Source organism: Herpailurus yagouaroundi, unplaced genomic scaffold (genome assembly GCF_014898765.1).
Source record: "Herpailurus yagouaroundi ecotype Mexico unplaced genomic scaffold, PumYag 162, whole genome shotgun sequence".
Lineage (NCBI taxonomy): Eukaryota > Metazoa > Chordata > Mammalia > Carnivora > Felidae > Herpailurus > Herpailurus yagouaroundi.
The window spans coordinates 18,885,306-18,898,120 of record NW_024412403.1 but is presented as its reverse complement, the minus strand read 5'-3'; the positions used below and the strand labels follow the sequence as shown (position 1 = coordinate 18,898,120).

Genomic DNA, 12,815 nt, shown 5'->3' with positions numbered 1-12,815 from the left:
GCCCTTGTATCTGTCTGCATTTGTATTTGTCACATCCATTCAGGACAAACACCTGATCATGCCATTATTTTCATTAGTCAAGCCTCAATACTTACATGTTGAAATACTTATAAATTACACCCATTATATTGATTTCTCCTCTCCCCCCAAACATTGTCAGATCGTTTTTTTAAATTAATTAATTAATTATTTATTTGGTCAGCCCGTTTTACGATTCATTGTTAAGAAGGCTTTTCAAGGGGCGCCTGGGTGGCGCAGTCGGTTAAGCGTCCGACTTCAGCCAGGTCACGATCTCACGGTCCGTGAGTTCGAGCCCTGCGTCGGGCTCTGGGCTAATGGCTCGGAGCCTGGAGCCTGTTTCCGATTCTGTGTCTCCCTCTCTCTCTGCCCCTCCCCCGTTCATGCTCTGTCTCTCTCTGTCCCAAAAATAAATAAACATTGGGAAAAAAAAATTAAAAAATAAAGAAGGCTTTTCAAAATGCGATAAAAGCAGTGTTGGGTCTGATAACAGTGAGAACCAGAACTCAAGCTCTGAGATCCTAAATATTATTGCCTTGTAACACTTTCATGTAAGATTTCACTATTTATCAGTAACAGATCTTTATTTAACAAGAGTCAGCTCTTCTGATGAGGCTTGGGCAATGTAACAGCTGTGTCCTGCCTGTCAAGGATCCAGAGGCATTCAAGGACTGAGCCCAAGGGGGCATCTTGGCAACACCCAATGGACCACGGTGTGTGTATATGTGCAAAAGCAGAGGCTGTCTCCTAGCACCAATGGCCACAGGCCACTCTCAGAGTCTACTTCTGAGCAGATGTGTTTAAACCCAAAATCTGTTGTTCCTAGTCTTCCAAAAACTGATCACTTTGGGGAAACCCAGTAGTGAATCTCATCTTCTTTCTTTCGATTATTTAGCAAGAGTTGCAGGGAGAATCACTACTTGCTTTCTAGCTTGGACCAAGGCTTCTTTCTTATTTGATTTGGGAGGATTGTCAAGGGGCAGAAGACCAGGCAAACAGTGGATATGCTGACAATGGCATCGAGGTTTGGACTGTAGGAAGTTGCTTCGGTAAAATAGTTCCTCTCTCTATTTCTACGCAAAAAGAACAACCGATATCCTTGCATTTTTTCCCCCTAAACAGAATGGGTCAGTTTGGCTACTGTTTAAAAACTTTAACATAAGCAGAGTGCTTAGCAGAATGCATATAATTTTTAATGGAGGCCACATATATGCACATGAGTACATACAAAGTCAAGATGAAATGCTTAGAGCATATAAAGGCAGATTTATTTACCTGTTGGTATTATTTATACTACTAATATGATAAATGTAAAGTTAAATTTACCTCATTAAAGATACCAAGAAAATATGATATTCATAGTAAGCAGTTAAGCTCTCAGTATCTGATCAAGTAAAGAGAAAAATCTGAAATTCAGGAAATGCAACACCTTCGAGAAAAATATACACTATTTGGCTCTTCTAGATTGTGCTATGTGGGACCAAGATCATTTCATTTCACTGTATTCACTAAACTTGACGGTTAACATAAACAGGGCTTGAGTGTCTTTTTCTCTGTTGTTAACTTTGTACAGTCTACATTTGTGAAGGATTTACGACATTTAAGAGAAATACCAAGTATTACATCAAACGTACACAGTAATTTCTGTAAATTAATTTTTACTCTGATATAGCTTCCTTTGGCTTTCTAAATCTCTTTCTATAAAGTTTACCGTAAATAAATTATAATTTCTAGTTTCTATTATTTGTGTGTGTGTGTGTGTGGCCATAAAAATTCGGGTAGGCTGTGAAATAGGCTTTATCCTACTTTTCCAAAATCAATAAGTAATGGAAAGTATTAAATGGGAACATTTTATTTATAGAAACTATATATTTGAAAGATGTGAAACGGTCTTAGATTATGAGAAACCAATTCGAAATTCTTTACAAATTATAATTTTAGAATCACTGCAGATGAATAAATTCTCCAAAGCAGAGGGAATTTTTTAAGAAAAAAAAAAAGTCTAATTTATAGATTTAAATTTTTTCATAAAAAGCTAGGAGGCGAACATAAATGACAAACATTTAACATTATTTCATATAAAGGGAATTAAGATTGTAATTTTCTATTCAAGGAAGTTCATCAGACTTCAGATGTGGTACCTATTTCTCCCTGAATTAAATAACTCAATGTTCTAAAGGAAAAGAGGAAACCTAGTGTGCATTCAATTTACAAATGAGACTGGACATTTTCTACAAAGAATTCTCATTAGTGACTGAATGATGAGGATTTTAAATGGCCAAAATGCATCCACCTATTTAAAAAAAATGGTATAACAAGCACTCTATTTTAATTTAATAAGGAAGTTAGCCTCATAACTAAAGTTCTTAAATTTTTGCAGAAGTCTTAATTTTTTTCCTCTATGTAAAAATTATTTTTATAACTGGTAAAGTCTTACTTTTATGTTATACAGAACATCGCTGTTTGGATCTGATATTATGAGTATAAGGTGTCCTTCTTCAAATTAAAACAAATTTGGAGTGATTTCTCACATGGAAATGGTCCAATATTTTCTGTAATGGTTCTTAAAAAAAACCAAACTTTTATAGTACACTGAAGGTCTACTACTGAATTCATATTTAGTCTGATGTGTATACTGGATTGCGTTTCGAGATATCCATACTATAAATATTCGTATTACAAATATTATCACTATCCAAATTTGCTACTTTAACAAAGAAACTCACAGGTAAAATCTTGTGTTCTTAAAAAACATGCTATTAGTATTTAGAAATCAAGGTGTCCCTGCGTTTGAAATTTTATACTTCCGAACCTGTAAAAATGATCACGGAAGAGAACTAAAAGATACCCTCTCCTGAAGAGATATTTAGAAGTTTCTGCTAAGAAATCCCTGTGAAAGAAAGTACATCAGAAAGTACATCATCCAATGTGCAAATTTGTTGACAGAGAAAATCTCTGAGCTGTCACAGGAAAAAACCTGTACTAATTAATACGCATCCTAATTTTGACAGCGGTCTTAAATTTAACTTTCTAAACACAAAGTTATTTAAGTCTTGAGTAAAATTACATTTTATTTGCAGGTGATCTTTTACCTTTGTCTTTAACATTCAATGCAATCTGAAATTTGATGCATTAGAATAAATAATCAACAAAAACTACCTGGGTGCTTTTCAAGCCTCCATTTATGCAGGGCCCGCGAAAACACTTCCTCATGGGGTGAACTGTGATTCACATCATTTCATCCTCTGTTTGCTCTGAATGGCCACTGCCTCATAAACATATACTGAATATTGTTCTTTTTTAAATTTTTTTCCCCAGAGGCAACAGAATACCTCTCAGTGAGAAAGTACATTTTTCAAATTCATATAAGAAGTCACCACTCAAGAATATCAGAAAGATATACACCCATACTTAGAATGTTCTTGTTCTCTCCGGGGCCTCTTACCTTCGTTTTCTGTATTGGCCGGCACCGAGTCGACCCCGAAAGGATGCCAGGGCTGCAGATCGTCCAGGCTGAACTCCCCGTTCACGGGAAGAAGCTCCACGGTGGTTTTCGTCTCGGTTAAAGACGGCATGAGGGCATCGTTTCCGTAACTGATTCTTGGTTCGCTGATCATGTTGGCCAAGACGTCATCGGAGTAGTTTTGCTCTTTCTGAAGCAGCTCATCTAAACAAAAGAAAGCCATGCCTTTGGTGGGTCCCAGTGACAATGCAGCAGTGGCTCCCACTTTCTGTCTGCCAGACACGACTGTAACTGTTCTACACCCGTGAGCTCACGTGGAGCCATGAGGTGGGCACCGGCATCATTTCCATCTTACAGATGTGAAAACTGAGGCCCGTGGGAGTTGAGCCACGTGGGCAAAAATCATAGCAAGGGCTCAAGGCAGGACTGGAGCCCAGGGAGAATGGCTAACACCCAAGCTGATGCTCCGAATGACCCCACCGTTCCTCCCAGGGATGAACGACCTTGAGAGCTGTACCTCCACTTCCTCCTCTGACACGGATTCTAGGATCCTGTGACTGCAGAGGAATCAATAGTGTGCTGTGGTGAGGTGTCTGACGGGAAGCGGTGGCATCATACGAGGTACAGTTACTTTCACGCTAGAGGATATAATCTAGTGAATCCCTCCCTAGTCTTCCCTTGAACATGCGGGAGCCTAAATGACGGCAGCCTCCTCTATTCTCGAACAGTTCTCGTTGTTTTGCTTTGAATAGATCTGCCTTCCTCAAAGGCCCCCTTGGGGCCACATGATCTGTGTTCTGAGGCAACAGGGAAGCAGTCGCCTTGCCTTTCTGGCTGTGGCCTTATGGGCACAAAGTTCTGCTCCAGCCTCTTCCTTGGGCGAAACCTCCCTGACTCCCAGCACATCTCACGCCACCTCAGACCAGATTTCCCGCCTCTCCCCTGTGCTGCCTCTCTTTTCAAAAGATGCTATCAGTTACCCCCTTTTCTAAACACGGAACTAAACTACATCGACTTTGAGGACCAGAACTGACTTATCTGAAGTCCTTGCGGGCTGGTGAAAATTCCTAAATTATACGTTTCATGATGGCAGTGCATTTTTACTAGAAAAGAGAGCTGGGAATATAACCCAGCACCAACTGTAATCGTTGCTTTAAATACAGGGTTATCACAAGATTAGTGAATCCCCTATTATGCGGCCACAGTTCACCAGATTTTTCTGTGTGACGTATTTTTAAAAATGAGACACCCATGAATAGCATGGGCGCCATTAGAAATGATATTCACCAGAGTATCTCATTTCCCAGTCATGCCTCTGTCAAGAATTTACTGTACTAGATCTTTCAAACCAAGTATTGGTTAGTATTACTGCTGCAAAAAATGAAGAAAATAAAATCAGGATTTAAATTTGATTTGTAACATTTTACTGTCATCCCTCACATTCTCTTTTAACTGGAAAATTTTTTTTTTACTTGAAAAATTAAAATTCTGTTCAAATAGATCTATTAAAACAATTTGATAGGATAGCATTAAAGCATGAGATTAATATCCTCCTACGGAGTCAGGTTTATTGCAAGATATTATTTTAAATGATGAAATCTCAAGCCAATCAGTCCTCCTGAAGTCTAATTTGAGTTATAATATATAGCTATTTCCTGCAGCACCATTCTAAATTCAATATTTGATGCTTGTAATGACTTTCCCATGCAGATGAAAGGTCCCCATTAGATCTACTTCAACTTTTTCATGTCTTACAGACTCATAGGTAATGGCTAATAACTTAGCCAATGTCTGCTTTAATGAATTTAATGGGCATTTCTTTTATATAAATCTCATGCTTGTGACTGTTAAGCACTTACAATACTGAAGAGATGATCTTTTGGAATAATTATTGGTGCTCACAAGTTCATCTTGGAAGGGAATAACCTTCACCAGCATGATCCACTCTCGGCCCCACCTGGGGCCATGTTGGTACCTTTGTGGCATTTACAGTCACTTAACCACCTCCCCTTCCATCTGGAAACGTTTTGTCTTTGTCTTGCATACTCAGTACCAAGCTGGTTCCCTGTGACTTCTCTGAATAACTCCCCTTGTTCTTTTTTTAAAATCTCTTTGTCCATCTATTATCTTTTCAGATCTCCATCCATCTCTTTCTGCAAGTTTTCATCTGGAAATCCCTTCCGCTCCTGAAACTCTACGGATGAATCTGAAATGTACATTCCTAGCTTGCCCTTGTCCTTCCCATGCCTCCTACCCAGGCTCTTTGCATTTCTAAGTCCGCTGGGTCTGTTAGCTTATATCTCTCATGAACTTTCAGAGCTACGGGCTGAAACCTTCATAATTGTCTGCGGCTCTCCGTATTTCCTTGTGTCCCATACTTCTATTACTGACACCTCCCTTTAAAATTCCATTTCCGGATGCTCTCTTATTCATTTCTCACTCTCCCTTTCTACTGCCTACCTCCCTTGAACCATCGTTACTTTCTGCCTTGATCACTGTGATGGTCTCTGCTTTACTTTTCATCCCTCTCCGAAAGGCTCTGCCTCGTCTCGGTAACTCATTTCCTACTGAATGAATCCCAGACTACTTTGCCAGATGGTAAAGGCCCTCTGTGATCTGGGCTCACCTCATCTTTCTAACGATGAGCTTTTAAACTTTCTGCTGTATATACCTATGCTACTGTGATTTATAGTAAGAAACATGTATTTGGTCTCTGTAGGCAGAGAGCTCCTAAAACCCTTGGAATTTCATAGGTGATGGGAGGAATAAAGGTATTTTTCGTTATGTCATGAAGTGACTTTTGAAAAGCCTGTAGGTCACCTAAGGAGGGGGGGCTGGTGCCCAGAGGAAGTGACCATGTGATCAGAGGGTTAGAAGTTTCAGTCCCACACTCTGCGAAGGGAGAGGGGCTGGAGATTGAGCTCAATCACCAATGGCCAATAAATAAATCAGTCAAGTCTATGTAATGAAGCTTCTGTAAAAACCTGAAAGGACAGGGTTCTGGGAGCCTCGAGTTGATGAACACGTGCAGGTGTGGGTGGGTGGGGGGGAAACGTGCTGGAAGCTGTGAGCCCTTTTCCACGTACCTTACCCTACCTTTAACTTTTCCTGGGTTGTATCTGTTTATACTAAACTAGTAATCTAGTGAGTGAAATGTTTCCCTCTGTTCTATGAGCCGTTCTAGCAAATTAATAGAACCCAAGGAGAAGGAACTTCTGATGTACAACTGGTCATCAGCAGCACAGGTGACAATCTGGACTTTCCACTGGCTGTTGGGGGTAGGGGAGGGGAGTCCGAGGACTGAGCCCATAACTCTTGTGGGATCTGCACTACCTCCGGGGTGATGGTGGCAGAATTGGGTTGAATGATTGAATTCTCCAGTTGATGTAGGAAAACTGCTTGGTGGTGTGGGGAAAAACCCACACATTGGAATTGGACCCACAGCTCTCTCGAGCTGAGGAGCTTGGATTATCCCCAGATGGGACCATGCATTCCCATCAGGGCACCTTTGCTCTCTGTTCCTGCTACACAGGAAGACCATTTCTGCTTATCTAAATTATATGAATTCCTTTTTTTAATAGTTTTTTTAAACGTTTATTTATGAGAGAGAAGAGACTGAGTGCAAGCGGAGGAGGGGCAGAGAGACAGGGGGACACAGAATCCAAAGCAGGCTCCAGATTGTGAGCTGTCACCACAGAGCCCGACGCGGGGCTCGAACTCACAAACTGTGAGATCATGACCTGAGCTGAGGTTGGACACTTAACCAACTGAGCCACCCAAGCGCCCCTAAATTATATGAACTCTTGAAAGCCCAGCTCAAACGCCCTCTCCTCTCAACAACTTTATGAGGGTTACAAGCATTATGACTTTTATGGGCCAGGAAACTGAGGCGAGGAGGGGTGGCTGAATCTCTTTAAGATCCCATGGTCAGTAAGTGTCTGGGCTGAAGTGCAAGATCTGGGCTGCAGAAAACCAGCCTTCCTCCCTGCGACCCCCACCCATCTAGCCTCCACGGTACCAAAGGAGGGCTCACTCCTGGTCTCAGTACTGCGCTGCTCATTTGCAGAGTGATTGTACGTCTGACTGTTCCAGAATGTTCTGCACATTTACAGGGCTGCAACCGGACTCAAATACCACCAGCCCCATGGAATGGCTATATTGCTTTTGCACCTTCAAATAGGCAGTTTCCAGGCCCAGGAGCTGAAGGAAGTCCTGTCCCCATCTCGGCCCACGGCAGTGAAAAGGGTGAAGCAGGGAACAGTCACAGAGGAAAACCTTACATCTGTGGTTCAAAAAATATCCAGGACACTTTGGCTTGCAGCAAATTGCGGTGCCTCTTCTTCTCTTTTCTTTTATTGTTGGCAGAAAATTTCCTCCAAATGGCCACTAAAATGTTGAGCCCCATGGTGGTTAATTTGCCTGGTTTATTCATGTGCAGAAAATTAGAGAATGACACATTCAAGAAATGTTACATTTCTGGCAGAGTGAAAAGCACTTAGGCTTTTTTGGGGGAGTACAAAAGAGCAGAAGTAAGTGCTCTCACCTCAGTTTAACACGGGAGATTTAGAAACAACCACCTCTGGTTATCTCATTTGGAACAATGAGGTCTGTCTGTGTGGTTTTTAAGGGACAAAAAGCAGGTGGAAATGATGGATTATTGTTAGTTGGTGAAGGATTATTCCATTTTGTGATCATAAAATGTCGAAGGCAGCCAGCTACCTCTTGGTATTATTAAGGGCTCAGGATTTTACCAATGGCTAAGATAATCGGCACCAGGCTATTCTGCCCGTGATTAAAAAAAAAACAAAAAACAAAAAAAAAAACACAACACAGAGCCACGTATATAATTATTTCATTGTTCCTTCTAAGTGGGGCTTCATCTTTGAATTCTGTGGTAAGACTCATCACACAGAAACACACATCTGGTATGTTGCTGGCCCTGATGGATTACCTGTTTATCGGACTTAATTTAATATTTTGTTATAATGTGCCCGATGCCATATATTGGCGATTTCCAAAGCTTTTAAATGTCTACATTTGCCAGCTGCTATATTAAACTAAGACGCTAGGTTCATTTCTCCCCCAAGACTCTCCTCTCCCCCCCCCGCCCCCTTCTAAAAGCTATTTGTTATTGCCCAGAGTTGCGGCAATTATCTCCGGAGTCAGATTTAGTCTCTTCTAGAATACTCAGCACACACGAGCGCTGTAGTTAGAAGCGGGAATACTCAACTGGGTTCAGTGATGGTAATTTTAACCTACAGCTTAAGCCAGATACTCACTTTCAAATATGAAACATATGGCAAACCTTGCACTTTTGAAAAGTGTGCTGAGAACCTACACTAGGCATACTTAATAGTAAAGAGAAAAGGAAACAAAAAACGCCTCAGCACGTAGTTATCGGAGGAAATATTTAAAATATTTTGAGGTGATGGGGATTAAGGGGTGCACTTGTGATGAGTACCAGGTGCTGTATGAAACCATGGAAATCACTATACTGGGCTCCTGAAGCTAATATTATACTGTCTGTTAAGGAACTGGAATTTAAATAAAAACCTAAAAAAATATTTTGAAGAAAGCAACATCAAGAGAGTCACCCAACAGTGATGCCATCTTCAAATGACTAAAATACTTTGTTTTTGTGGTGTGGAATAGACTTCCACCATAGTTTGACAGAAATGGCCGCATGAAAGGATTGCTGAATGGGAAAACAGGAATTCTAGATCATTTGTTTCACATGCCTCTTCAAATGATTAATCTCCTCGCCAACCTCCTAAAGATTTAACTGCCATATTTTCGGTTTCAAGGAAATACAGTTTATAAACATTGAAGCAGTTCTCTTTCACAAGCTTCAGTTATAATTGATGAACTATCTCTTCTACCTTTTAAACACGCTTGGGGGTGGGGGGAGGACAATCTCCTTCATGTAAAGGAAGTTCAGCCTCAGCCTTTTCCTCTGTAATACACACCTATTAAAGGTCTGATTTGGACACTGGCACCAACTGAGGCCCCCTAGGCTTGCTCGTTTTTCTACTTATAGGATTGAAACGGCATTGCTTTCATTATTATTGTTTTTTTCTATTTTCTGATTCTTCTGGTTCCTCGTGGAAAATATGTATTTATCCATAGCCTCTCTCCAAAATGGAAATTTCCCTTCAACTCTAACAGGGGACTCTTATATGACCAATGCTTACCTCTTTTTTTTTTAAATAAATAAGAAAGCATAATTTATGTGTTTCTCTGCGGTGATCCGTCCATTTATGTTTTCACAATTCTTACCTGTTTCATAAATACTTACACATCTCAAAGGATTGAGGATTCCACCTCTGAACAATGCACCCCCCTCCCCCGTGCCACCACAGCTGCATGGGAAGTATTTATGAAAGGGATGTCATTTTTCTCCTATCAAGAAGCTCTACTATAAATCTGCTGTCATCCATTCTAGGCATTTTGCCCACACCAGGACTAGGAGATCAGATTTAATTTTCCAATCACAGTTTTGTGCATGAAACCCCCTAAGGCTTGCAATTCCTCACCCATCAAATTAGAGGAGGATGGATGGATGGTCTTAGCAGTCCCTTCACTTTGAATTCTATTACCTGTACTCTTGCTAGGTAGGTGTGCCCCTGCCCCTGCCAGAGCTAGGGAACTGAATCTGCACCCCACTGTGGTCCCCAGGTGATTCTTTTTTTTTTTTTTTAATGTTTTATTTATTTTTGAGAGGGGGGAAGGGACAGAGAGAGAGAGAGAGGGAGACACAGAATCCGAAGCAGGCTCCAGGCTTTGAGCTGTCAGCACAGAGCCCGACGTGGGGCTCGAACCCACAAACCGTGAGATCGTGACCTGAGCTGAAACCGGACACTTAACTGAGCCACCCAGGCTCCCCCCACCCACATGATTCTTAGTCACATTACAGTCCAACCACTGCCACAAGCTGTAAAGAGGCATCACTACACAACTATCTCAGTTTATCACTTCATAAAAGACAAAACAAGTCTTGGGAACAAGGTGTGAAAGACGAGCACGGTCAACAAAGAATACTGCCAGAAAAAGCCTTATGTCTGAACACCTCGAAGTCATGTTCTCAGAACCCAACCACTCTGTTGCCTTGAAACTATCATTCATGGGGCGCCTGGGGGGGCGCAGTCGGTTGAGCGTCCGACGTCAGCCAGGTCACGATCTCGCGGTCCGTGAGTTCGAGCCCCGCGTCGGGCTCTGGGCTGATGGCTCGGAGCCTGGAGCCCGTTTCAGATTCTGTGTCTCCCTCTCTCTCTGCCCCTCCCCCGTTCATGCTCTGTCTCTCTCTGTCCCAAAAATAAATAAAAACGTTGAAAAAAAAAATTAAAAAAAAAAAAAAAAGAAACTATCATTCACGACAACGTTTCTGAGTCAGAAAGCCACGGGGAAAGGAAAGGCTAGTTAGGAATTTCCTTTTTTGCCAGAACATTTGTCAGGCAGGAAATTACACAGGAGCCAGAGCAGGGAAGTGCTCGGGAGACAGGTCAGCATTGTTCAGACTCTGAGAAAAAGAATATGAACTTAATACGTAAGTATTAAGAGTACTAGAGGACACACTTCATTGCTCTGCTTCCCTCTACTGAAGACCAGCCCTAGCTGGTGACTCTTTTACTTCTAAGCATAGTTCAATGGAGCAGAAGCTGTTTAAAATGCTAATTGGTGGCATGCCTGGGTGGCTCAGTCAGTTAAGCGTCTGACTTTGGCTCGGGTCATGATCTCACATGGTTCGTGGGTTTGAGCCCCACGTCGGGCTCTGTGCTGACAGCACTGAGCCTGCTTTGGATCCTCTGTCCCTTTCTTTCAATTAGCCCACCCCCACCCCGCCCAATAAACAAACATTAAGAAAAATAAATAAAATGGTAATCTGGGGTAGAACCTATGTGGTCTTCAAGGGATTACTGTACATGGTCGGGACGTCTTGATCCGTGTGTGACTTGTGGGACAGCCACACTGTGGCAGGACTGTGTTATGCTAGGGCATCTCGAAAGCAGGAGATCAACCCTACAGAGACACCTTCCACTTCAGTTGCCTTTTCATATCCATTAGCTCCTTTCATATCCACAACGGTCTGCATTGTGGGATGCTATCCCCACTGATGGCTGACCAAACTGTGATATCCCTCTTGAGAAAGCACAGTTATCAGGTGGCAGAATTGAGATATGAACCCAAGTATCCTGATTCTGAGTCCAAATGTTTTCACTATTCCACGAAACATTCTATTTTACGGTTGACAAGGCTATTTGATTACTGACTAATATTATAGAAACACATACACATCTATCATCACATGCATCCTGTTTCTCATAATCTTTTTTCAAGTTGGTTTATTTATTTTGAGAGACAGAGACAGTGAGTGGGACAGAGGCAGAGAGACAGAAAGACAGAATCCTAAGCAGGCTCTGCACTGTCAGCACAGAGACCGACGCGGGGCTTGGACTCAAAAACCTCGAGATCATGACCTGAGCTGAAGTCGGACACTTAAATGACTGAGCCACCCGGATGCCCCTCTCATAATTTTTGACAGATTTGGAAAGTGAAGAATTCAGTGGTATCTTTTTTTTTTTTTTTTTTTTTCCACACGAAGGAACCAAGATAAGAGATTTTTGCCATGGGCCAAGGTCATAGAGCTTTTCCATGATGGAGGAGCAGAGCTGAAAAGCCAGGTGGTTCCCAGCTGCACAGCCATCCACTGTTCCCTCCTCTAATTAAGGGAGTCATTTTGACAGCCCATCCCCTGTGGACACGTATCTCCCACTTCTTTAGATTTCCCTTTCTCTGGAAGACTGGCATAGTAGGGTAGCTATGTGAACTGTTATCAGGTATCATCAATTCGGAGTCAAATTTAAGATAACGTAGACACCTTTGGGTTTTGAGCCAAGTAAATGGTTGAACTCTGCATACTTATCCCAAATATCCCTTCTCATCAATGGTGCAGGGACTTGAACACTTCAGTGGTCAAGAGCCAAACGGCCTAGGAAGCACCTGGGTGGCTCAGTCAGTTAAGTCCGACTTCGGCTCAGGTCATGATCTCACGGTTCGTGAGTTTGAGCCCCGCGTCGGGCTCTATGCTGACAGCTCAGAGCCTGGAGCCTGCTTCGGATTCTGCGTCTCCCTCTCTCTCTGCCCCTCTCCCACTTATGCTCTGTCTCTCTCTCCTTCAAAAATAAATAAACATTAAAAAAGAACTTAAAAAGAGCGAAACAGCCCTGTAGGATGCTGCATTTCCACCTTGGGCAAAAGATTATAGATGTATTATCACAACGTAATGCTGTTCCACAAATCTAGTTTGTATTTTGACCTCCATAAAATTGGGTCAGTC

The 12,815-nt window shown here is 42.0% G+C and overlaps 1 protein-coding gene across 7 annotated transcripts in view; it reads right to left on the bottom strand.

Annotated features, from left to right (window-relative positions):
- Positions 1-12,815, bottom strand: part of APP (amyloid beta precursor protein) — a 275,601-nt gene that overhangs the window by 25,596 nt on the left and 237,190 nt on the right. For all 7 annotated transcript variants that reach the window (XM_040484123.1, XM_040484124.1, XM_040484121.1 and 4 more), the window contains one exon: positions 3,464-3,685. In XM_040484123.1, the coding sequence (XP_040340057.1) occupies positions 3,464-3,685 (222 nt within the window). The remainder of the gene's footprint in view (positions 1-3,463; positions 3,686-12,815) is intronic.